The sequence below is a fragment of the Anopheles merus genome, chromosome 2R (genome assembly GCF_017562075.2).
Source record: "Anopheles merus strain MAF chromosome 2R, AmerM5.1, whole genome shotgun sequence".
Taxonomy (NCBI): Eukaryota; Metazoa; Arthropoda; class Insecta; order Diptera; family Culicidae; genus Anopheles; species Anopheles merus.
The window spans coordinates 52,575,168-52,597,548 of record NC_054082.1 but is presented as its reverse complement, the minus strand read 5'-3'; the positions used below and the strand labels follow the sequence as shown (position 1 = coordinate 52,597,548).

The window sequence follows — 22,381 nt, the reverse complement described above, 5'->3', positions numbered from 1 at the left end:
TCCGTCGGGCGGTACTGGCGGTTTGGCCACCGGGTTATTTTTCCCACCCTACCTAGCGTCCGACTGTGCAGCGACTTGTTATCCACGTCAGTAGTCGTGGCGTGGTGCACAGATCGTCCGTTTGCGGAGCGCCCGCTTTGGTTCCGTTTTTGCTGCACAGCGGTTTGGCAGGAACGAAACACCCAGCCAAGGGTCACCATTGACTGGTAGGGTTAGCGGGTAGAAGTGCATTTGTGAAGAAGCAAAAGTGCTCGAGGGTCGTGTTGATGTTGAGCTGCAGCTTAGTTATAATTAAGCTAGTGGCTGGTGCGAGTTGCTTCGTAGAAAGCAGCTGTGGACCTTTGTGGCGGTGGTGAGCAAAAAGTTTTTCGGTGTTTCGCTTGTTTTCGTCGTTTCCCGTCGTCTGAGCATTTTGTCCTTTGGGGGAAATCCCAGAAGCACATAAAGTACACGGTGTATTTGTTTAGCGAATTGTTGTGCCGAAAAGACAGGAAAGAACAACGCACAACAAGTTGGTTTGTTCAGCTACACAGCTCAGCACACACGGTAAAAGGAAAGGAAAGCAATTTTCCATTCCGGTGGGAAGTAATATTTTACGTGTGCTGCAAATTTGCCCTTTAATTCGTGCTTCAATTTGCGATCCATCAACAACTTTTTCAACGTAATCGCAGTAAGCATCGAAAAATGGAAGTTTAAAAACATTAGTTGATGCTGTGAAATTTGCTCCATGATGACATAATAACCTGTCAAACAGTTTCCATGCAACCGTGTAGCCCGCGATTTTCCTTCCCGAGATCGACAGGGGTACTGTCGAGGGGGGGGGGGGGGGCACGATACGGTAGGTGAGCGATAGGTGAGAAGGTGTAAACGATAGGGCTGATGAGTGAGTGCCTCTGTTCGAGCGTTTTCCAGTACATGGAAACTTCGCGTGGTCGGCGAATGCGTTCATGTGTCTGTGTGTGAGTGTGTGTGAGTGTGCGTTTGTGTGTAATTTAAGATTGTTAGTCTGTTGAGGACGTGATGGGGGCTTTTTGACATTTTAAAGCATTTAATGTTCCTTTTTGTTTGTGGTTCGCACTGTCCATATTACTACTACTACTACTAATACTACTAACATACTGAACATGCTTACAACCGGTCAGTTGTTTCACTGTTTGTATGTATGGGTGTGTGTGTGGGTGTGTGTGTATAGGTATATTGATGGGGTAAAGTTTTCGCACATCGTCGTCTTCACCATTGGCTCGTAATCCCTGTGATGAATGATAGGACGGCATGCGGAAGCGTGCGAGTGCTGGAAAATGTTAGTTTTCCCGGTGAGGGTTCAGAGTGTTCTTGTTTGCTTCGCATGAAATTCTTACCTCGTGCAGCTGTGTGCGAGTGGGGCTGCGAGTGAGATGTGTTTCCCGATGACGAGAGCGTGAAATAAACCAGATGGCCCGATAGACGCGGGCGAACAGTTTTGGCACAACGCGTGTAAATCTGTTCGCCATCACTTCGCGTGGAGAAATATTGTCGAGCTGTGGTGAAAGTTGAAATCGGTTCGATTGAATAGCCGCTTGAATTACGTTCAATGGAGCACCGAAACATGATGGGTGGTTAAATTGAAGCGAACACGAACAGGAATGTTAATGTGTTTTGTTGTTTTTTTAAATATCGATGGAGACGCATGGTGGCTGTTGTAAAAAAAAATTTAATAAACTGAAGTTGTAAATAAATGACTCAAAATAGCACATAAAAAAAACTACTGAATTCCAGTACGGGAACATAAATTTACATGCTCACTGTGTTTTATAGCTAGGCGGCCGCGATATAAAGCATAAAACATTCAGCTCATGCATACACTTCGCGAACGCCACTAACGGGGGAAACTGGTCCCCATCGATAACCTGACAGTTGTTTTCACCCCATCCCATCGTACACCCGAAAGGCAAATTGATATTCCCAAAGCAGTAACAATTTTGCATCCCCGAAAATAGAATCGCACGAAAACAGCACCGCGCGCGTGTGGAAAACAAATAGAAGTGATTGAACGAAATACTGCTCACACACATACACACACTCACACATGCATTAGTGGACGCGTATGTTTTGGTCGTAAAAGTTTCCATCGAGTGGGTGGATAAATAGCAACAACAACAACAATAAAACGAAGCACGAAAAGCTTCTCAGGATCGAAGCATGCTTCGGATTTTGTTATTTGTGTGAGTGTGTGAGAAAATCGGTCGAGCGGTGAGTGCGTTACCATACCAGTGAGTGCCAACCATACCGCGGATGAGTGGTGGAAAGTTGTTGTGTACGGCGCGTTGCTACTGGTAAGAGGGTTAGCTCCCTTGTTCCTGCACGTGCGCGCCCCTATCGTAGTGTGTCACCTTCGGGTGCCATGTGCTTTTGTTTACGACCCACGTGCTTCGCTGGAACGTCGCTAACGTCGCATTCGACTCACGGCTTTGGTGACGTCACATCGGTGGTATCCTTGTTCGTCGTTTTCGTCGTCGTCGTCGTCGTCGTCGGTGGCAGCGCGTGTTGGACGCTCTCCGATGGTCTGTAACAGCAGCAGCAGAAGCAGCAGTAGTAGTAACGCGGACAGTAGCGATGGTTGTACGGTTACGACTGGTCGATCCACTACCACGCGTAGTGCCACTGTGTGAATGTACATCCAGTGGATAGGCTGGCTGGCGCGCTTTACGCTGCTGGACAACGCTGCCAGTGTGGTGTGTCCTCCGTTGGAGTGAAGAAGAGCGTTCGCGTCTTTCGCGGTAAGGCGAACGTGCTGTTTGGAGGTCGTCTGTGACCTGCTGCTGTGTTTGTGTGTATTGTGTGCGTGTGTGCGCGTATTTTTATTATTAGAAGCTTCCGTTGCCTCTCTGCCGCCTTTCCGTTCGAAAGCGCGTGGTATCCGCCCGCCTTCCCTTGTTCTCTCCGCCGTGGATTGTGCACATGACCGGCGAACCAATGACTACCCGCGGCACCGTTGCTGGACGAGCACTCCATCTACAGCCACCGCACGCCAACCATCCCCTCCAGGCACTGCGAACGGACGACATCGAGGTGCAGGTGCTGGAGCAAGGGATCGAGCTTTGTAGTAGCGAACGAAAGGTAAGTGTACCTCGCTCAACCCACGGCAAAGGGCCGTTTGGCTACATAATAGAGTGCTCACCAGCCGCCACTGGAGGGTTTGCCTCTTTCACGCACACGTCGTCGTCGTCGTCGCGGCCGCCGTCCCCGTGGACGCAAAACGGGATGTGACACACGCGACGCTCATTAATGTCAGTGTCAATCAAACGGAATCAATCCGTTCCGCTTCACCACATTAGCTTAGGAGGTTTTATATTGGATATTTATGGCGAGAAAAAAATGGAGCAAAAAAGCAGCGTTAGCGGTTGTAATAGAAGCGTGTGTAGGAAAGAAGGGGAGAAAAGAAAAAAAAACTTAATTTATCCTTTTTCGCGAAAGCTTTTATCACTTTCTCATAGGGCTGTTGATAGGAGGGTTGACGATTGTCGATTCAGCTGCGGTTCAGATTTCGCTATGGCGCGCAAAGTGAAGCTCTGGCCAACAGTTACGTAATCGGTTCGTGTGTGATTTGTTTTCCACCACCACCACAAGTGTGTGCAGCTCTCTCGCTGAAGCGTTGAAATGAGATGGAAGGGCCACCGTTTAGGAATTATTTATGCTGAGAAGCCGTTTGTGTAAAGGAGACAGATAAATAACACTTCCTCGACGTTTCCAGGGAAGTGGTTGAACAAAAAAGAAGCTTTTTCTGTTTTTCTTAGTTTGTGAAATTTTATATTTTCCTTTTATTATATTCCTTGAATTGGATTTCGGTACCCAAACTTCACATAAAATATAAATGAATAAAAGTTTATCTACTCTCTTACCCTTGTTACCCTCGGCACACACTCCCCCAAACTTTGCAGCTAAAATTACAATTTATAGATTGCTCACCCCGCAAGCTCCGGACGATAAAATTCAGCACCGGAAGTCGTCTCGTAGTACCACGTTGCTTCAATTATCTTTTCCCGAAGCTTTTTCCGAAGACATGAATCTTAAACGAAACGGAGGAGGCGGTGATTTTTTTTTCGTTAGTCCAATTGGAAATTGGTTCCATCTGGCACGCTTAATGGACCGTAGAAAAATTCGAAAGCAATGTGCTCACTCATTGCGGAATGGGGAATGGGAGGTAGTTGGTGGTATGGTACGCAGCAAGCAGAAGGCACGACGCTATTATAATATTTGCTAAAGCGGAAACTAATGTTGGGCAAAAACAAAAAAAAAACAAAGTAGCAAGGGAAGAAGCGAAAGCGAGGGAGTAGAATGTCTAATTGAGCGGTACAATGTAGATTTATTGCACGGAAAAAAGAGGTTTGCCACGGCCTGGAACGGCCGTTGGAGCTTTTTGCGACAGTAGTTTTAGTTAATGTTACAAAACAGACTTGTTGGGATTCCGTTCCGTTTCGTAATCGTCTTTATCCGCCGCTCTCTCGCGTTAGTAGACTTTCTAAACCATAGTGTTTTCTCCCACAATATGTTACATTTTTTGTGAACACATTTTTTCGTACCGTTTTTTCTTCTAAAATCATTAATAAAGTTCCTCTGTCAAGGTGCAATAAATTAAAAATGTAAATAAACGATTGGGGCCCGCCAGTTACGATCGTATTGCAAAAACAAGTTTCACCATCAAATATTTTCTGCCGGTAATTATGTGCAGTGTAACAATACTGTTTCCCCCTATTTATCGTTTTAATTGGCACTTTGCGGACCCATTGCCTTATTAATAGGACATTGCTCAACCAACCAAAAAAAAAAACCAACAAAAAACTTAGAAAAACTCTGCTTGATTTCTAGGACCCTAGGTTTCGTCGTACGGAAAAAAGCTGTCTTGATAATGGGACTACACTTGATCGTTCTTTATTTTTCTCATTTCATTTAACCACACCGAGGCTGAGGTTTAGGCTCCTTATGAACAGCTGTCGACAGAGTGTGGCGACTTTTTTGCTTGATTTTTTTCTTTGCTGCCCATCTCCTTCAGGTTGTCCTGCGGCAGGCCGTTCCCCACCTTTAGCCCAAACACACTGCCACTGTTTTATTAACGGCTGGCAGGTTTTCTTTTGTGTGCCTGCTTTTAAGTAATTTACACCTTCGACCGGCTCGATCGATCGGCAAATGGGTGGTGGTGGTTCAAGCTGCTGGCTGGCCCCGTTGTTCGCTCTTGGGGAGTGAAGTGAAGTGGTAAACACGTGTGCTGGATGAAATGGAAGGATTTTACGTTAAAGCTTTTGTTGGCACACCGGGCAATGGAGCAGCCTGGTGGTTTACTGTTCGCTCGTACCGTACGTGCGCACTGTACCGCAATGGTTGTACACGACGCTGGCTGTCGCACCGTGATTGGAGCCAACGGTTGTTGTGCGAAGCAAGCGACAAGATACAGAGTGCAACGAAATGAGAGCATAAAGAAAAATAAGTAAAAATGCGATCCTTCAGCACACCATATGAAGAGGGGTTCGTCCCGTTGTCATTGTCTTCCCCGGCGACCGGAAGCAGAACGCACGTAATTTATGATTGCACAACATTAAATAAGTAACGAGTAAGTCTCGGAAGTGGCTGGCCCTGCCCTTAGGGCATGGAATTTTGCCAAATGGAAACATGTGCATGCCCCGAGAGCCACGAAAAGTGCTTTGTTAGCAGCAAACCGCTTGTGCGATGGGAGTTTATTGGTGGTGCGTTGTGGGCAACTCCTTTGGCCAGTGGGCCGTTGGGTTGCGGCGGAGAGCAGCAAGTTGTTCCAGCAGCTCTGCCCGGTCCGGTTCCAGCACTGATTGAATTGGTAATTGAATAGGGGATAATAAGATTGTTTCGTAGATTATCCACTTATAGCACTTAGCACTCCTGAAAGCCCTTTAATTATAGTGGACACAAACAAATTGTGACACAGTGTGCGGGAGAGAAAAGCACACAGGCACACAAAAGGTCACGCACACACTCTGTGTTTTTGTAGTAGAAATAAAAAAAGAACAAGCAAAACTCTGTGCGTGTGATGGCATAAGTTTTAATTGCGATTCCAAGCATGTCTCTTTGCTATTCGAGAAAACCCCGTTAGCATGTAAATGTGATGTGCAACTCGACATGTTTAACAATGTTCTTTGCCCACCTTCCTAGCATCTCCGCTCGAACGCCTCCCCGTTGTACAACACGCCAAGTCATTCGAAGTCATTTTGTATTATCGGATATCCGACCCTTGCGTCGGAGAGGCCTTGCTCTCGAAAGTTGTTGACAACCGAACCGAGCGGGGGAGAAACTTTTCCACCCTGGAAGCGCCATCCAGCAGATTCAGCAACAGAAGAAACCCACGTAGCAGAGCACACCCTCTTATGTCTTTACTTTCGATGCTTTATGAATGTGTGGGTGCAGATGGGTGCGTATGTGTGATGAATGTGTGCCGTGATGGGACGGGTATGCCCAGCACTCCAAGATGAAACTGTTGTTCCCGTTCAGGTACGTAGACACAATGCTCCATTGTGTCGGTTCTCGTCCGTTCAAGTGTCCCTCGCCTTTGTGTGGTGTAATTTTGCCAGCGGAATTATTGATCGAATGTGAGTAAGAAAATAATTTATTGTCCTCTCAAGCAAAGAAATGAAACGCCAGTGCAAACCAAGTCCAAATAACTTCTTCTCCCCATACACACAAACATACACTCGCACGCGGGACAGTTCTTTAGAAGTTTCTGGCACATTTCTTTGCTTGTTTGAGCCGATCCGATGATTGGCGAACTTTTCAAACCACCACACCACCAACGGAGTTGAACTTTACCCGAATGGGGTGTGAAGGTTTATGGATATCGGTTCGGAAATCTATTCATCCTGATATTGTCCAACTTTCCTCATTACCCCGGATTTCACGACGGCGTGGTGCCACTATTTGCTTACCAAACAAACGGAATAGTTTAGCATAGTTTAAGCTGGCCTGGCTTTAGTGTTGTTTACTTGCGGCCAGAAGGGAAGGAAGGTCGTTAGTCGAAGCTTAGCTGGTTTGTGTGTGTATTGGATATTCCAAGCAAACGCTCGATAGAGAAAGTCAAGCTACTGAAAGGCAATTGAAGGTAAAATACCATCGAAACCTTCACCGACTGGTTGGAATGTGTGTTTATCGTGTGGCTGAGAACATAATTTCAAAGGCCAACAGTGACATATTAATGGCAATGTAAGGAATCGCATTTCATTAGCGAAATGGAAAGATTAATTGGACAACAGACCAAATATGTAAACATGAGTAACAATAGTGATCAATAATGTATTATTTATGTATGTATATATTCATTTATGTGTATTTTAACAATTACTTCTCCAAAAGGAATTTTTAGAAATTTAAGTTTTACTTACTTACTCCCCCTGTTGTTTTACTGGATTTCTAGTAAAACCTATCTTTTCTATTTTTCTTAACAGAATGATGTACAAATAATGATGTTGCGTTATAGGAGACATGTTTTTGTGATATTATTTATGAACGAAGCATGACTCGACAATACTGTGTATAACAAGCGGTCATGAACGACAGCAGCTCCAGTAGATATCTAAGCAGATAATTCCATTTGACAGAATGAGAGCAAATAGTAAAGCACACACAAAATCATGTTCATCTGCATCAGTCCGCTAACACAACAGCTTGTTGAAGCGCTCCGACCCACTCACCCACAAGCATGGAAAACCATTTGATTTGACGTAATCCAGCTTATGTCTGCCATGGTCATCACAAATATTCGATTAATTTCCTTGCCTCATTGCCATCCTCTTAGCCATCATAAAGGGGGCATTCCACGTTGCGGGTCATCATAATCGCTGCCCAATTGTCGTAAATCATTCATCACTCATCATTACCCGATCATTCGTCAATGTGAAACGTGCCCGCCGGGCGGACAAACAACCGGTTCAGAACAGTTCAGGCCCATAAAACCGAAGCAATCGAAACACGCGCACACTAGTAGACGTACACGCGTGGAGCGAAAATGCAATTATCCTTCGTCTATTTTGTTACCGCTTTGTTATGCTTGCACCGGAGTCAGAGCGTTGCCCCGTTGCAGTGTGCACTAAATGGACAAACTTTTCCTAACGTCTATTGCTCAACGGGCATGGGAAAATCATCGCAAATGGTGATTTGTACGTGTGCAACGATGCAGATTCTAGCCAAAAGTACTTTATACTTGCAAAGATACTTTATCTTTATTGGAGAACACTAGCAAACATACAAACATGGCAGCGTATTACACGTTTGTTTGTTATTCTTTATAGTTTCATATACATATAGCAATGATGAATTGAATATCATCCAAGAAATTAAAGGGATGTATTCACAACGAAAAAGATCAGCATTTAGCTTGTAGATATACTTTTTAAAGCATTAAATATAAAATAAATTAAATTACAAAGCGGGATAACCTAAAATTTGGCTTGTGGTTTTGACCTGATTGAAAATCATGAAAACCCCTATTTTATTAAAGTTATAAATTGTTTAACATGTTTTGGTTTGCATAAAAATTTTTCTGCAAAATGCTAATTTATTGTAATAGGCGTTACTATTTCACCGAGCACATGAACCGATGTTTGACCGATGTTTGCGGGTGTTTCGAAAAACACGAGGAATGAGTTGATCAGCAATGCCGATTGAGGCAACTTTATTTAAATCATTTATCAAGATTTTTAATGGTAATAAGAGATTTATAGTTCTCTTTTTTTCCTACATTTACTTTTATCGCAAAATGTTACAACTCAACTGAATAAACTAAATGTAATCAACCCATCCGTCAATTTGACGGGTCCCGTAGATATAGGTATGTATGTATCTGAAATAGTGGTGGGAGCACGGAATCGGACCTAACCGATTCCGATTCCGTGTTTGGAATTATTTGCGGAGCCGATTCCGATTCCATGTTCGGAATCATTTCCGGAGCCGATTCCGATGCTGAAATCGATTCCGATTCCGTAGTCGATTCCGGAGCCGATTCCGGAGCCGACTCCGGAGCCGATTCCGGAGCCGATTCCGGAGCCGATTCCGGAGCCGATTCCAGAGTTGACTCCGGAGCTGATTCCGGAGTAGATTCCGGAGTTGATTCCGGAGTTGATTCCGGAGCTAATTCCAGAGTAGACTCCAGAGCGAAATCAGTCCGGGAATCTCCATAAGAATACATCTTTTACAAGTAAATTTTGATTTTTGCGGTTATCAATACGCAGTATGATTGGACCCAAACGCCTATTTTTAAGGCAATGCCTAGACTGACTCCATTTAGAAACCGATTCTAATTTAGGAGCCAATTCTAATTCGAGCCAATTCCGATCCTGGAGCCAATTTCGGATTCGATTTCGGAAACTGATTCCGGACCTACTATCCGGAATCGATTCCAGAAAACTACGGAGCTAGCCGGAATCGATTTCGAGAAAAGCTTAAAATTTTCCCATCACTTACCTGAAAATCTATGAAACTTAAGAAAATAACACCTATGCTACAAACTCATCGAATGTTATGATAAATTTATGCAAAGTAAAAATTGAAAATTAAACAAAAGCCATTTTTTGTATGTTAATTCAAACTTTAAAATCCGTCAAATTGACGGGTTCTGTAAACCTAGTGATAAATCTACGAAAAAACCTCCATCACTTGATTGCTGTTTGTTTGTTTTTGGGAGAAAAAATCAGCTAATTTTTATATGTGCAGTAATTGAAGCATCTGAACTGCAATTATTCATAATAGTTTATCTTCGAATTAGTTTATTTTGAAAATAAACATAAATTAAACTAAAATTTGCAAAATAAACGTCACATAAGATGACAGGAGTGTATTAAATCAATTCAATATGGACAATTGTCCTTCTCCTTTTCTTCTTTAGTACAACAACCGTTGTTGGCCAAGGCCTGCCTGTACCACTAAGTGGGGTTGGCTTTCAGTGACTTACTGATTACACATAGAGAGATAGTGAGTTCTACAGATGAGGACACGGTCTATTCGGGGCGACGGGCATGTTGTTAAGTCGTACGAGTTGACTGTACCACCATACATTGATGGCCGGTTAAAAACCGAAAGCTATATTTAATATGTGCTGATGAGTGAGTTTAATGATACAAAGCTTGAATATTTGTTTTTTATTAAATTAAATAGACCACCGTATGTTACGAATCTACAATAGATTAAAATTACTTGATTAAATTTCGACGGTAAAACACTGATATTCTTTGAGCATTTTATTACATTTTATTAGATTATTGACATACTAATTTTACATATTACTTAGCCATGGGTAATATGTTAAATTAGTATCAGATTATGTTTGTTTCTTGTTGCATGTCCGTAAGACATCTAGTTTCGGACAATCAATCGGCATACATACATTTGTAATGATTTAATGTATACAACTTAAAGCTTTAGTCAAGAAACATCCAAGAAAATTTTCTTCAAAATCAATATGCACATATTTTATTTGTCAGCTTTTTTATCAAATATACTAACGTATCATCCTTATGAAATACCATCGTGCATACAATCGGTAATAAATCAATTTTCAATATTCTAATATAACATTTGCTGCAAAGTATCCTTCTAAGCAGTTCTTAAAAACATTGTTCAAAATGTTTTCCAAAAAAAAAATCAGTATCAGTTATCTCGATGCTCAAATCTACTGTACATTTTTATGCAGACAAATGACTGAGTAACATGGGGGGTAAAAAGATAATAATTGTGTAGCTCATATAAGATTCAGAATGAAAAAGAAAATATTATGTTTTCTTTGGTATCGGTTTTACTATCAAATTCATTTTTGTTCAACATGAGTGCTACCAACATGAAAACTTTTGGTTCGAAATTAAATTGATCTGCTTTCTTGGGGAAATATGAATTTGGTACACAAAAAATCTTTATATCCCATTTATTTTATTTCTATTTTCTCTACGCTCTAATGCAATCGCTCGACACAGGAGCAAACGCCTGAATGCCAGAAATGTCGTTGTGAGAAGCATAACATAAAATATGAAATAAGTATGGATGCTAGTAAAAATTCTCGATCGACTGACCGGGAGACCGAGAGCGCTCTGACACGGACACAAACAGGCGCCCGGGAATGGCAAACGAATGCGAACGGCCACTGGCCAGATATTCAACTGCCACTTACTAGTATGATTGTGCAAAATTAGGTTAAAAGAATCGATCCGTTCGTGTTCAAGCGTCGTTGCTTGTGCAATCCACGTTTTGGTGGAAGTGAACCTTCTGGATGTCTGATAAGAAATGGAAATTGTGCCAAATCGAAATGGCGAAACGACAAACCGCCGGTCCCTCTCGCCGTGTTTGCGCTCCTGTCCTGGAGCGTCCAATATACGACTGCTCTGCCCGAGACAGGAAAGCTAGCTCCTGTCAGTTTGTGTCATTTGTTCTTGCAGCAGACAAGTGACGTTAAGCAAAGGAAGCTCAAGCGAGGCCCTGGAAAGGGTTTCAATTTTTGAAGAGAAATGTTGCAACATACCATCAGCTACGTGTCCTAATATGCATTGCTGCGTTTGGACGCGTGTACGTGTTTGCCCAGGTAGAAGGTGGCAGCTTTTAGAGCAGATGCGATTAAATTATTCAGCTGCCAAACATGCCATGGAGTTACTGAGGATGAAAAAGGGTACGATGAAGGCAGATAGTGTAAAGTTTTCCATATGGCAGCTGTCTGTAGTTGGCAAGAATGGTAGCACTAGTTTTCTATCACTAGGTATGATGCATTCCAGGAAATTGATTTCTCGAATAAACATTTGTCTTTTTTCCCATTCTTCTAGCAATTCAGCTGACAGTATGCTTCTCGTGAATGTTTGATTGTTGTGTTTCTTGCACATAAAGAACAGTAAAATAGTAAATCTATTTTACATCTGAAGAGTCTTAAAGTCGTGCAGCACTCCCAGGCCACGAATGCATGTAGAACGGACCGTTGAAGGCGTGATTATAGAATTGTTAAATGTGATTGGGGTTTGTGCTCTGCTGAATGAAATGCACTGGCATTAAACTCTTTATCCGATACATTAAAACTTCCCAACATTGCTCTTCACATCTTTACAAATTAGGCTTGGTGGTTTACTGACGGAACATGAAATCATTTCTATTGGTCAAACACTAAACGTTTTGGATCAAACACAAGTGACCTGTGAATTAGTTGTTGAACGATTAAATCTTCCATCACACTTTACCAAAACCACTTATCCTGTATAGTCCTATCCTGATAAACTGTAAAGTCATCGTGAAATTCAACGATTGTATGCCAACTATAGTATATTTCAGAGCTACGCGGTTGATGCGTTCTGAAAATATCGAGTTTTTAAGCCGAAATACTTTAAAAAACCAAACAGATCAAATTTTCTATCCATTTTATAAGTCAAAAATACAGCTCATGCAGAACACTTTTTTTTTAAATATTTCATAACTTCCAGTAAAAAGGAAAGTGTTTTGTTTAGTGTTATTTGGACTTTTCATTATTTTTTGTCCTTTTTTCCTTACAGGGTTTACATGGGTTCTGATAGTTTTCAGAAACTTTCTTGACTCTTTCTTACAGCAAATGAACATTACAGGGTTTCCCATAGTGGTTTGGGCTCGTCTCACGATTTATTCATCTTATCCGATAGATGTTTGGTTCATTCCCATAATTTATTGGTAGTACGTGGTTCAACCATGAGTGTTTTTATTGAAATGACCATATAATCTTACACTAACTTGAACCATAACACCGATGTCACTAACACCTAGTTACATGCTATAATTACGCATATGTATATATACTACAATTGGTATCGTCCGATTGGATATCAATACAATCGGACCAAAAAATTCTGGAAAAACGGCCAAAAATCGTGGGAACGCACCAAAAAAATATAAAAATCAACTTATAAATCGTGGGAAACCCTGTATGCGACGGGAAAACGGTGCCGTAGACTCTTCTTCCCAACACATAATGTTCCTCTAAGAAAAAGACAAGAAAGTGTCCCAAACTCATCAGAATCCCTTCGAAACCCTCTATAACACACAAAAAGTACACATAAACAGTATGTTTAAGATCAATTAGGTAAATGATTATTTATCGTGTAGTATTTATTTTTTTATTGTAAAACATATTTTCATTATAAGTAAAGAGTAAGTTGCCCTATTCCCTTTCCATGCTTTGAAAGCTTATCTTTAAATTTGTGTGAAAGTTGGCCATGTATACAAAAAATTGGTCTAAATAAACGGGTACAAAACCATCCAGGGCAGTTTTATCACCAAATCAGTAAGCCTCTGTATGACATTTTACTATTTACTATCGTATTTTTAAACCGTTAACACCTTTCGACAGCATTGACGTCAAGGTTCCGCAAAGAACTATTGTTGCCCGTGGGTCCAGCACAGGCTGGCAAATACTTACATTTTAACACCTTTTGTCTTATTCCCTTTGTGCCACACTGGCCATCGTACTGTCTCCCCCTGCCTAAGTAAACCGTACATGCATATTTTACAATCCAATTAGATGCAACCAAACACTACACCTAGGTTTGGATGTGCAAAGTATTGCCACTAGCCTTCTAGTTCATTCTTCTGGTGCAGTAATTGACTTCAGTTTTTTGCTTCTCCTTTGCCTAGACTAACGCCACCAGCGGTCCGACAGCCAGCAGTAGCAGCAGTAGTGGCCCAAAACCTCCCACAAATTTCGGCCGTGGCCGGGTCAGCCTTCAATCATCCACCACCGGTACCACGTCCCTTGTGACGGGCACCAGCGGACTTGGGTCGGGAGGGTCCAATGGTCCAGCGGCGGCACCCAGTGGCCCAGTGCCGCCAGGTTCTCGGATAGCTTCCCTCAAAAACCCCGTCGGATGGGTATGCTGTGCACCGTGCATTTGGCTCCGGAGTTCCTCGGCCGTTCACAAAATGGCAATTACGGCTGCCACACTCCTGGTGACGTCACTGCTCGTCGCCTCGCCAATACTGTTCCTCATATCGGCCGCACCGTCCCAGCTGCCACGCGATTGCTTTGGGGCCGATGAGGACGACTGCCATCCAACGCCGGCCCCGCCGCCGGTCTGCGCGGATCCGATCTGCCGAGCGGCGGCCATTAGCATATCGTCCCGCATGAACTGGGATGTGGAGCCGTGTCGGGAGTTCAAGAACTACAGCTGCTCCACGATGGAGAGCAGTTTGCGGGCGGTTAAAAGCGCACAGGAACTAGCCGACGCGCAGATGCAGCGTAAGTCATAAGGGAATGCATTTGGCAGGTTGAACGGGTCTTATCTTTTGTCACGTGGCTTACTTACCGTCTCATATAGAGCTGCTATCGCTTAACACAACCAGTGGGATTTTCCGTAAGCTGGGCCGGCTGTACGGTAGCTGCCTGCGGCAGGAGCTGAACGATACTAGCATCCGGAGGCGGTTGGATCAGCTCGGCGGCTATCTGCACATCGGATCGGTGGGACCACAAAGCATATCGCCATTGGTAGCAAAGATCCAAGCAATTGGGCCGCTGCCATTGATCGGCATCTACTACGATCTCAGCTACGGTCGCAAACCCCAGACGCTGCTGATCATCGATGGACCAAATACGCCACCAAACATACTCGAGGTACGTAAAGCGTCGCTTGTCTGTTGTAGTTTCTCCAGCTAACTAACGGACGGCGTCCAACGTTCACGGTCAATCGTCGACCGACGATTATTTGTACCCATAGAACCCTGTGCGATGGAATGGACCAAGGGCGCCGCCCTATGACGTGGAGGAGGTGCCGGACCTGCTGGACGAACTAATCAATACGTTTCTACCGTTAGGGTTGAGCAGCGACCAGCGCCAATCGGAACGGAACCTTATTTTTAGCTTTATTCGTGAACTGAACCAGGTAATAAAAAGCATACACATAGCGGATCGAATAAAACTGGTGACGTATGCGTAGGCTCGTGAAAGTCAATTAGTCCTGCTCATGCTCGGCCTCCCGTTCATTTTTTTTTTTGTCATTTTTACCTCAAAATAGACTAATGGTAGATTTTACTAGTCATTTGTAAGCTAGCATAATAACAGAAAGTGTAGTTTGAATACTGAGCTAAGGATGTACATGATTAATATTATTAACATCGCTCTTCTTCCTTCGTACGCTCTATCAAACATCGGTTTTCCACACAGCGGGAATATGATTCGTTCGCAACACACACTGGTACCGATTTGACCTTAATTTCTGATATCAGATTACATCTATTTGTATCTCATGATTGACACAACGGGTATGACATTAGGAAATGTGCGTCATAGTCACATAGAGTAACATGGTATGAATTTGATTCGTGATTTGAACACTGTAAAAACTGTTTAATTAGAATTGTAACTGGAAAGAAATCATAATCTAACCCGTAAAACGTGAAAACATTAGCAACATACAACTAATTCCAGCGCTAATGATAGGTCGATTTTACAAAACCGAATATTAAATTATGAAATTATTGCTACTATTAAATTTTGTCAATTTCATCAACAACTTCATCGTACGGCACCGCGTTAAACGGCAATGAATGTTTTTTTTTGTTTCTTTTTCACTCTCCTTCCCTGATCCAAGATCCGTCGAAATTATGTGCAGAAGGACTTTACCAGCAGCTACGTGCTTAACAACGTGACAGCCCTGTCTAACGCCCATCCTTTCGTAAGTGTATTACCAGCAGAGTGGTTTACAACGCACGTGCAACTGTGCAACTCCACTGCTTCGAAGCAGTTCCACTTCATTTGGCATTTCTTCACGCTCCGCTCATTCTAGCTCATCTGGACCGAGCTTGTACCGGGCAACTGGACGGGACCGATCGTAATTCGAAGTCCCGAGTACCTGCGCCAGCTGCGGAAGCTGCTGCTCCAGTACCAGAACCGGGTCATCCACAACGCGCTGCTGATGCTGTTCGCGCTCAACACACTTCCTCCGGGCCGACCGTCGCCGTTGGTTTGCACGCGTGCAACCAATTGGGCCCTGCCCGAGGTCACATCGGCACTGTTTGTGGCTCAGTACAGCGAGGAGGTCATACGGCACGCCATCCAGCGGGTGAGTTCAAGGGCAGCTACACCACGGACGTGCGTTTCGTTGACTTGCGTCCTTGGGAGTTACGGGGGTCGATTGGATGTAACGAAGTGAGCATGAACGGTACCGTTTGACCGCGTTTGACCGTGACTGAGACCATAAGCTTCATGCACAAAATTATGATTGGTCTAATTTTGTCGGGATTGAATAATAGATGGAATCGAAGGGGTTTAAGGACAGAAGAAGCGTGTAGTACTTTTGGCGGTCGTTTTCTTTTCCCATAGCAAAATCAATCAGATCAATAATGTTTGTGTGATTTTGTTTTCAATGTGATCAAAGCAATGATCCACAATGTGATGTTTTTCATAAGTAAAAGAATGGCACACATAAAATGTTCCTCATATCTGGCTGCCTGTCTGATGCTTTTGTGGCAGATTGTGGAGTTGATAGAGCTATGCTTTATGCTAATTTGACTAGGAAATGTTGAGAAAACAAATGTGATTGCGATAAGCAAATTCAAGCCCCTCAATCCAATCTCGATAGTGCGTCCTACACACGGGATGGGGAATTTCACGCAAGACATATCAACATATTGCCGCCAAAGCCATGCCAGTGTCACGATATACAGTAAATAGAACACTGATACGCTGGTCAGAAATAACAGCAAAAACAAAAAAAAACAACGCACACCAAAACATCCCTCACGACATGATTTATGCATGCTCGCATGGCAACAAAACGATAACATCATTACTCATCCGCTATGTAACATGCGTTTAAAGGTTAATTTACGAGCACGTGAAACGGGCATGTTTGCGACGCAACAACCCCCAATTTCCTCCCTCCCTGGGCCCACCCACTTCTTTGGCCAGTTCATCCCAGATCATCCATAAATTTAGCCGGTGTAATTTTGTGATTTTCTGCCATTTCTGCCAGTGATTTGATTTACCGCTCAATGGAAACGCGTTTTTCCCATCCCATTCGGGTTATGTTGTCGGGTGGATTGGAGGACTAATTTTTCCTTCCCCTGGAATTTGTGTTTTTTTTTTCTTTCCTGTTTGGCACTCTCGCAGACGGAAGAGATGTTCGAGAACATGAAGCAACATCTGAAGCGGGCTCCATCGCTACGAGGCGCTGCACTGGTGCGTCTGTCTCAGCTAAAGGTACAAGCGAAGGTTTGGCCAACGCTGTTCAACCGGACGGAGATTGCTTCCGTGCTGGATGAGGTGAGTACAAACTGTGTGTGTGTGTTGGAGAAGCCGTTTGGGGTAGCTTTTAAATGCGCCCTTTTCCTTGCAGCTCGAAATCAGCTCGGACAATTGGTTCGAAAATGTGCTTAAAATCTACGAAATCAACAACAATCGCACGAAGGCGGTAAACTTTACCGTGGACTCTTCCCAAACGGCGTAAGTAGAATGAAAGGATTTGTATTGAGCGTAGTTTATTCTCCTTAATCGTGTCGTTTCCATGTCTTGCTGATGATTTTTTTGGTGGAAAAATTCCACTGTGGTGTTAATTTCCTAAACACGAACGAAATTCAAATTGATAGCGAAGAAGCTTTTCCCGTAGCGATGGATCAAAGACTATCTTAACCGTTTACGTAGTACAGATACAACTTTGTAAATAAGGACGTCACAACCCCGTAGAACGTTATGCCAACAAGAAAAACAGCCTAAAATAGGATATGCCATCTTTTCACGTATCTTTCGACTTTGTGGCTTCCTTGTACAATTTGACCATTGATCACTTGCTGGAACATTGTCTTGGCACTGTTGTGCAAGAATACTTTTTCGAAATGCTCCTGCCGAAAATTAGGTCACTATCTTTATAAACCTCAGAATACAACACCCAAATTTCTGAAAAAGTTTAAAATATATGAGGTCCTCTAAAAGTCTGATAGTCCCGATTAATTAACGAAATAGTCACATGGCTTTCCAAAAATAAACTAAATTTGATGTCTTAATTGGTTAATCATAGTAATTAGTCAATAGATTAAATCAAATAGCCTAGATGTGCGAATTAAATGACTTATGTTTAGAACATTAGCACCAAACATTACTAACGACCATCAATTTGTTGCACCACCATTGTCAAAAGGTATCTTAATCGATATGTGAAGGTGTGGTTTAACTAATTGTTCAGTAACTCACAAAGTAAGAATTAGTAACGGTAGCTCGGAATCGGAACTACTCGATTCCAATTCTCTAATTCCGATTCCGGAGCCAATTTTTATTCTGAAATTGCAGTCAGAAGTTCCAGACCCGGAATCAGTTCGGGAATCCCCGTGAGAATGGATTGTTTACAAGTACATTTGGCTTATTTGTGGCTAGCGATACAATCGTGGCTGTATAGCACTCATATGCCTTTTGCTATTTTCATGAAGATGCCGAAACCGACTCTGACTCCAGAGCCGATTCCGGAATTGATTTCGGAAACTGGTTCTGGACCTACACGGATTCCAGAAGAATTCGGAACCTAGCCAGAATCGATTTCGACCAAAACTTCTTTTTTTCCCATCACTGGTATATCGGGTACCATGCATAGTAAAAATGAGATGTCCGACTTTAGGGTACTGCCACTGTTATCACTGTAAGTAGACGTCGAGTTGTTGCACATTTCTGTGTTGATTTGTATGGAAAAAATTAGCCCTCAAAACTGAATTTCTTGACTTCGTGCCGAAAAAACCACCACTCAATACAGCAACATAGTTCCAGCATTAAACAATAGATTCTTCAGAAATAATGTGCTAATTATCAAGAGTTTCACAAATGAAGCCCGCATTGAGTCTACTCAGTCTAACAACAGGATACAAACGCTTGGTTATATTTCACTTTGTCACTCTAAATTGATAACCTATTCAAGCAATGCTTTGACCATTTGGCCGTTGACTTTGACACGATAAAGGTTGAATTTATTCTCACAATTTGTTGTAATAGTGTCCTTCTTGATACGCATCCTTGACAATTATTATCCTTCCTACATTTCCATATTGCAGATACGCGTACCCGCAAATATCGAAAGTATTCTACGACACGCTGTCACACTCGATCGTCGTACCGCTGTCGGTGATCCTGGTGCCGTACTTTAACCCAGTGCTTCCACCGTACTTGCACTATGCCTCCCTCGGCACGACCCTCGCCAAAGAGATCCTGCGCTCGATCACGAAAGCGTTCGAGACGAAGATCATGCAGTGCGTCCCGGGCGCTGTCAGCGTCTTCTCGAACACGAGCCGCATGGAGCTGCTGATTCATTCCGGCGGACTGCAGATCGCTTACCACACACTCCTCTCCCTGTCCGGACCGATCAAGGGCATGAACCGGTTGCTCGGGCTGAGCTTGACGCCGCCGCAGATCTTTTTCCTCATCTCCGCCCAGCAGCTGTGTGCCGAATCCGACTACATTGGGATCGATGTGAATTCGAGTGATTTTGATGAAATGTAAGACGGCAAACGACGTAAACCATCACGTCAATCGACACACCACCTAATCGTGACCTTACTTCTTACTCCTCTTTTCAGACTGGCCTGGCTCATATCGCAGGGTGGCAGTGCATCCGATGTCTTTCAGTGTCATTCGACCACTAAGTTAAGTTACCAGAAGAATTGCGATATATGGTAGGTGCGGAGCGAAGGAGTGCATTCCCTGCGCACCATCTCTTGGATCCAAACCGTGTATCCCATCGGTAGAGTAGCTAGTAGTTGTGTGTGTGTGTGTGTGTGTGTGTGTGTGTGTGTGTGTGTGTGTGTGTGTGTGTGTGTGTGTGTGTGTGTGTGTGTGTGTGTGTGTGTGTGTGTGTGACAGAGAACTGAGACAAAACGTGGTAAAACACGGATAAAGTTCTAGTGATAATGAAAGGAGCAATCTTTGGTAGGAAAATAAGTATTAGAGACAAACAAAAAATGCAGTGGACTAAAAACATTGTTAAAAAAACCACGCGAGTGTTGCACACTAAATTAGGGGAAAATATGGAATTTTAGCAAAAAGAAGTAACGTGATAGTGTTTAACATTGACTAGGAGTGTTGAATACTCGCAAATGTAATTTATCTTTAATTCTCTACCACGGAAGGAGAAAGAAAGGCATGATAGGGCTGGAGAGTTAAAAAAAACGTACAAATCGTTGCGCATATCGTCAAAGCTTTCGTATGATGATTTTGCAATGATTTTGCCATGTTTTACAATATCCTTCCACACGCGCAGCTGAGTCAGCATGCGACCCATGCATGATCGTGCCCGTAGCGCTAGAACTAACAGATAAGTCAATTAAGTTATCGGCTTGCAGTGGTCGTCATTGCGTTTGTTTGCGCCTCTCTATTAGTCTAAGATCGTTGTTAGTTAACAGTTGTTCTTGGTGGGTGTGTTTTTCGGTTTTGTTCCACAACAATGAGCAAAGCTCTCGCAAAGCAGATTGCTTAGCAGATTGTTTCGTACCGCGGTGGAGGTTGAGCTAGAGGCAGATAGTTTATTAGCGTGTACATTGTTGACAGACCGTGACAATATTTCCACCACCGAAAGCTGGAGGCTGGAGGGAGGGTAACTAGTGAGGCTTATTGTAGGGCAGATTAAGCTGTTAGGAATAGAGAGTGGTGCATTTTGATGAGAACGAATGTTAGGTTTTTATTTTTAATGGCCTGTAAAAGGGGGAGAAAAACACACACACACAGAGATACCGTATGTTAAGGGGCCACTCCGGAAAGGGAAGGCGCCACTTGGAAGGGAAGGATAGGGAGTATTTGTTACTACTGTAACCACTGTTGTAACCTAGCGTTGTGCATTTGATATTATGATTTTCCGGGTGGACGTTCACATTCTATATACACATATACACATATAGTGGTTGAGAACTGTCCGGTTAGTAGTGTAAGAGTAGATCAGCACGTAGTACGGTAGTGCCGTTGAATAGTGTACGGTGGTGTATATAGTGGATGACGATAGACATTGTTTTGCGTGTTTAGAAGAAAGTAAGAAAGAGAAGATTACAATAATTAAAAACACACACACACACACACACACACACACACAATGAAACAAAACCAATTTCAAACGTCCTAAGATTGTTCTTTTGCCAGTGCATTAGTAGGACGTAGTAGGACAGCAACACTAAACACACTCGATGATGTAAAACGCTCGGAATTGAACACTACATTTAGAGGGAAAATAGAGAGGAAAGTAATTCAAAACAAGAAACTACTGATGCTGGGACTCACCGATATCAACGTAGAACTGTAGCTAACACGATGTTTAAGGATGGATTAGCCAACCGATAGGGAATTGACCGAACACGAACAATCCGATCACAAACAAACACACTAGTAGTTGTTGTTCCAAACGAACGAGGAAGCCCGAAAGGACAGAAGTGTACCTTAATGTTACTTAAAAGCGATATATCCCGGAAGAACTGAGTGTGAAGTGCTGTGCGACAGTATGCACTAGCAATCATAGTTGAAAAAAAACAAAAACCACCACAATCACGGACATGCCACATCCCGAACCACCCCCGGTAATAGTGCATGGTAATGGTAGCTCATTTTATTAGACATCCTTTTACGGAGCAAGAACACCAACACTTGCGGGGGGGACTTGTTCGACTGTAGAACGTAAACCACGACACATAAAACCTGCGATAGAGCGATGGACTGTAGAGAACGAGACACCTTTTAAAAGCCACATTTAGGATGTGTAGATGAATCACTCACAAATTTTACGACACAGCTATCCAACCCTAGGCAAAACCCGTCTGCAATTACATCCCCTTTCGTTTGTAACGAATTATCCCAAACGTAACGTATTGCTGGCAGACGGAATGGTAGCAATTTTAACACTAAAATCCCACTGAGAGCTTAATGACAATTATGGCACATCAAAGGCCACGCACCGTTTGTGTGTATTACAGCTGATTGTTATTGATATTGATTTGGAAGTATTCCTGCCCAGACCACACCTAACTTGAACGGATATGAATGTAAGTAAAGGGGTAGGGATGGGGTGGGGGGGGTAGTTAGTGAAAGCCCGATCACGCGATCACGGGACTGGGCGTGGTAAACCTTTATAGCAATCCTTAGCAAATCGTGCCAAACAAAGAGAAAATCAGTTGCAAAACGAAGTATGTATGTGTGTGTGTGGATGTTAGAGTTAATAATAGTTTAATTAGCAATCAAGCCGTTCAAAGCGTTAAGAAACGAAGGCACGAGAATGAACTGTTGATAATTATTTCATTTGGCGCATGAAAAGCGAAACAAGACGCAACTGGAGAGCGATAAATACTGAGATAGAATTTAGCAATAAATAAAACAATGTTCGATAAAAGTAATACATTGTGTGTTATTTCATACACCATCTCCCATTACACGACTCGATTAAACTCCATCAAT

General features: G+C 43.0%; 1 protein-coding gene across 6 annotated transcripts; it reads left to right on the top strand.

Moving 5' to 3' along the window:
* The first annotated feature begins 79 nt into the window (after nucleotides 1-79).
* Nucleotides 80-22,311, top strand: LOC121587780 (neprilysin-3). Of its 6 annotated transcripts, none has more exons than XM_041904919.1 (11): nucleotides 80-206; nucleotides 1,977-3,096; nucleotides 13,618-14,218; nucleotides 14,298-14,590; nucleotides 14,694-14,858; nucleotides 15,567-15,650; nucleotides 15,762-16,037; nucleotides 17,087-17,239; nucleotides 17,313-17,419; nucleotides 19,009-19,449; nucleotides 19,531-22,311. In XM_041904919.1, the coding sequence occupies exons 2-11, from the start codon at nucleotides 2,938-2,940 to the stop codon at nucleotides 19,628-19,630; spliced, it is 2,379 nt and encodes a 792-aa protein (XP_041760853.1). In that variant the 5' UTR covers nucleotides 80-206; nucleotides 1,977-2,937; the 3' UTR covers nucleotides 19,631-22,311. The 6 variants fall into 6 exon arrangements, with proteins under 6 accessions (XP_041760853.1, XP_041760856.1, XP_041760852.1 ...); XM_041904922.1 differs by having other exon boundaries at nucleotides 1,928-3,096; XM_041904918.1 differs by having other exon boundaries at nucleotides 1,795-3,096.
* Nucleotides 22,312-22,381: the final 70 nt, after the last annotated feature.

Bases quoted from the DNA above. Each gene is read 5' to 3' on its own strand.
- LOC121587780 (XM_041904919.1), top strand. From the start codon at position 2,938: ATGACCGGCGAACCAATGACTACCCGCGGCACCGTTGCTGGACGAGCA. The intron at 3,097-13,617 runs GTAAGTGTACCT...TCCTTTGCCTAG, and splicing joins TTTGTAGTAGCGAACGAAAG to ACTAACGCCACCAGCGGTCC. The intron at 14,219-14,297 runs GTAAGTCATAAG...CGTCTCATATAG, and splicing joins AGCCGACGCGCAGATGCAGC to AGCTGCTATCGCTTAACACA.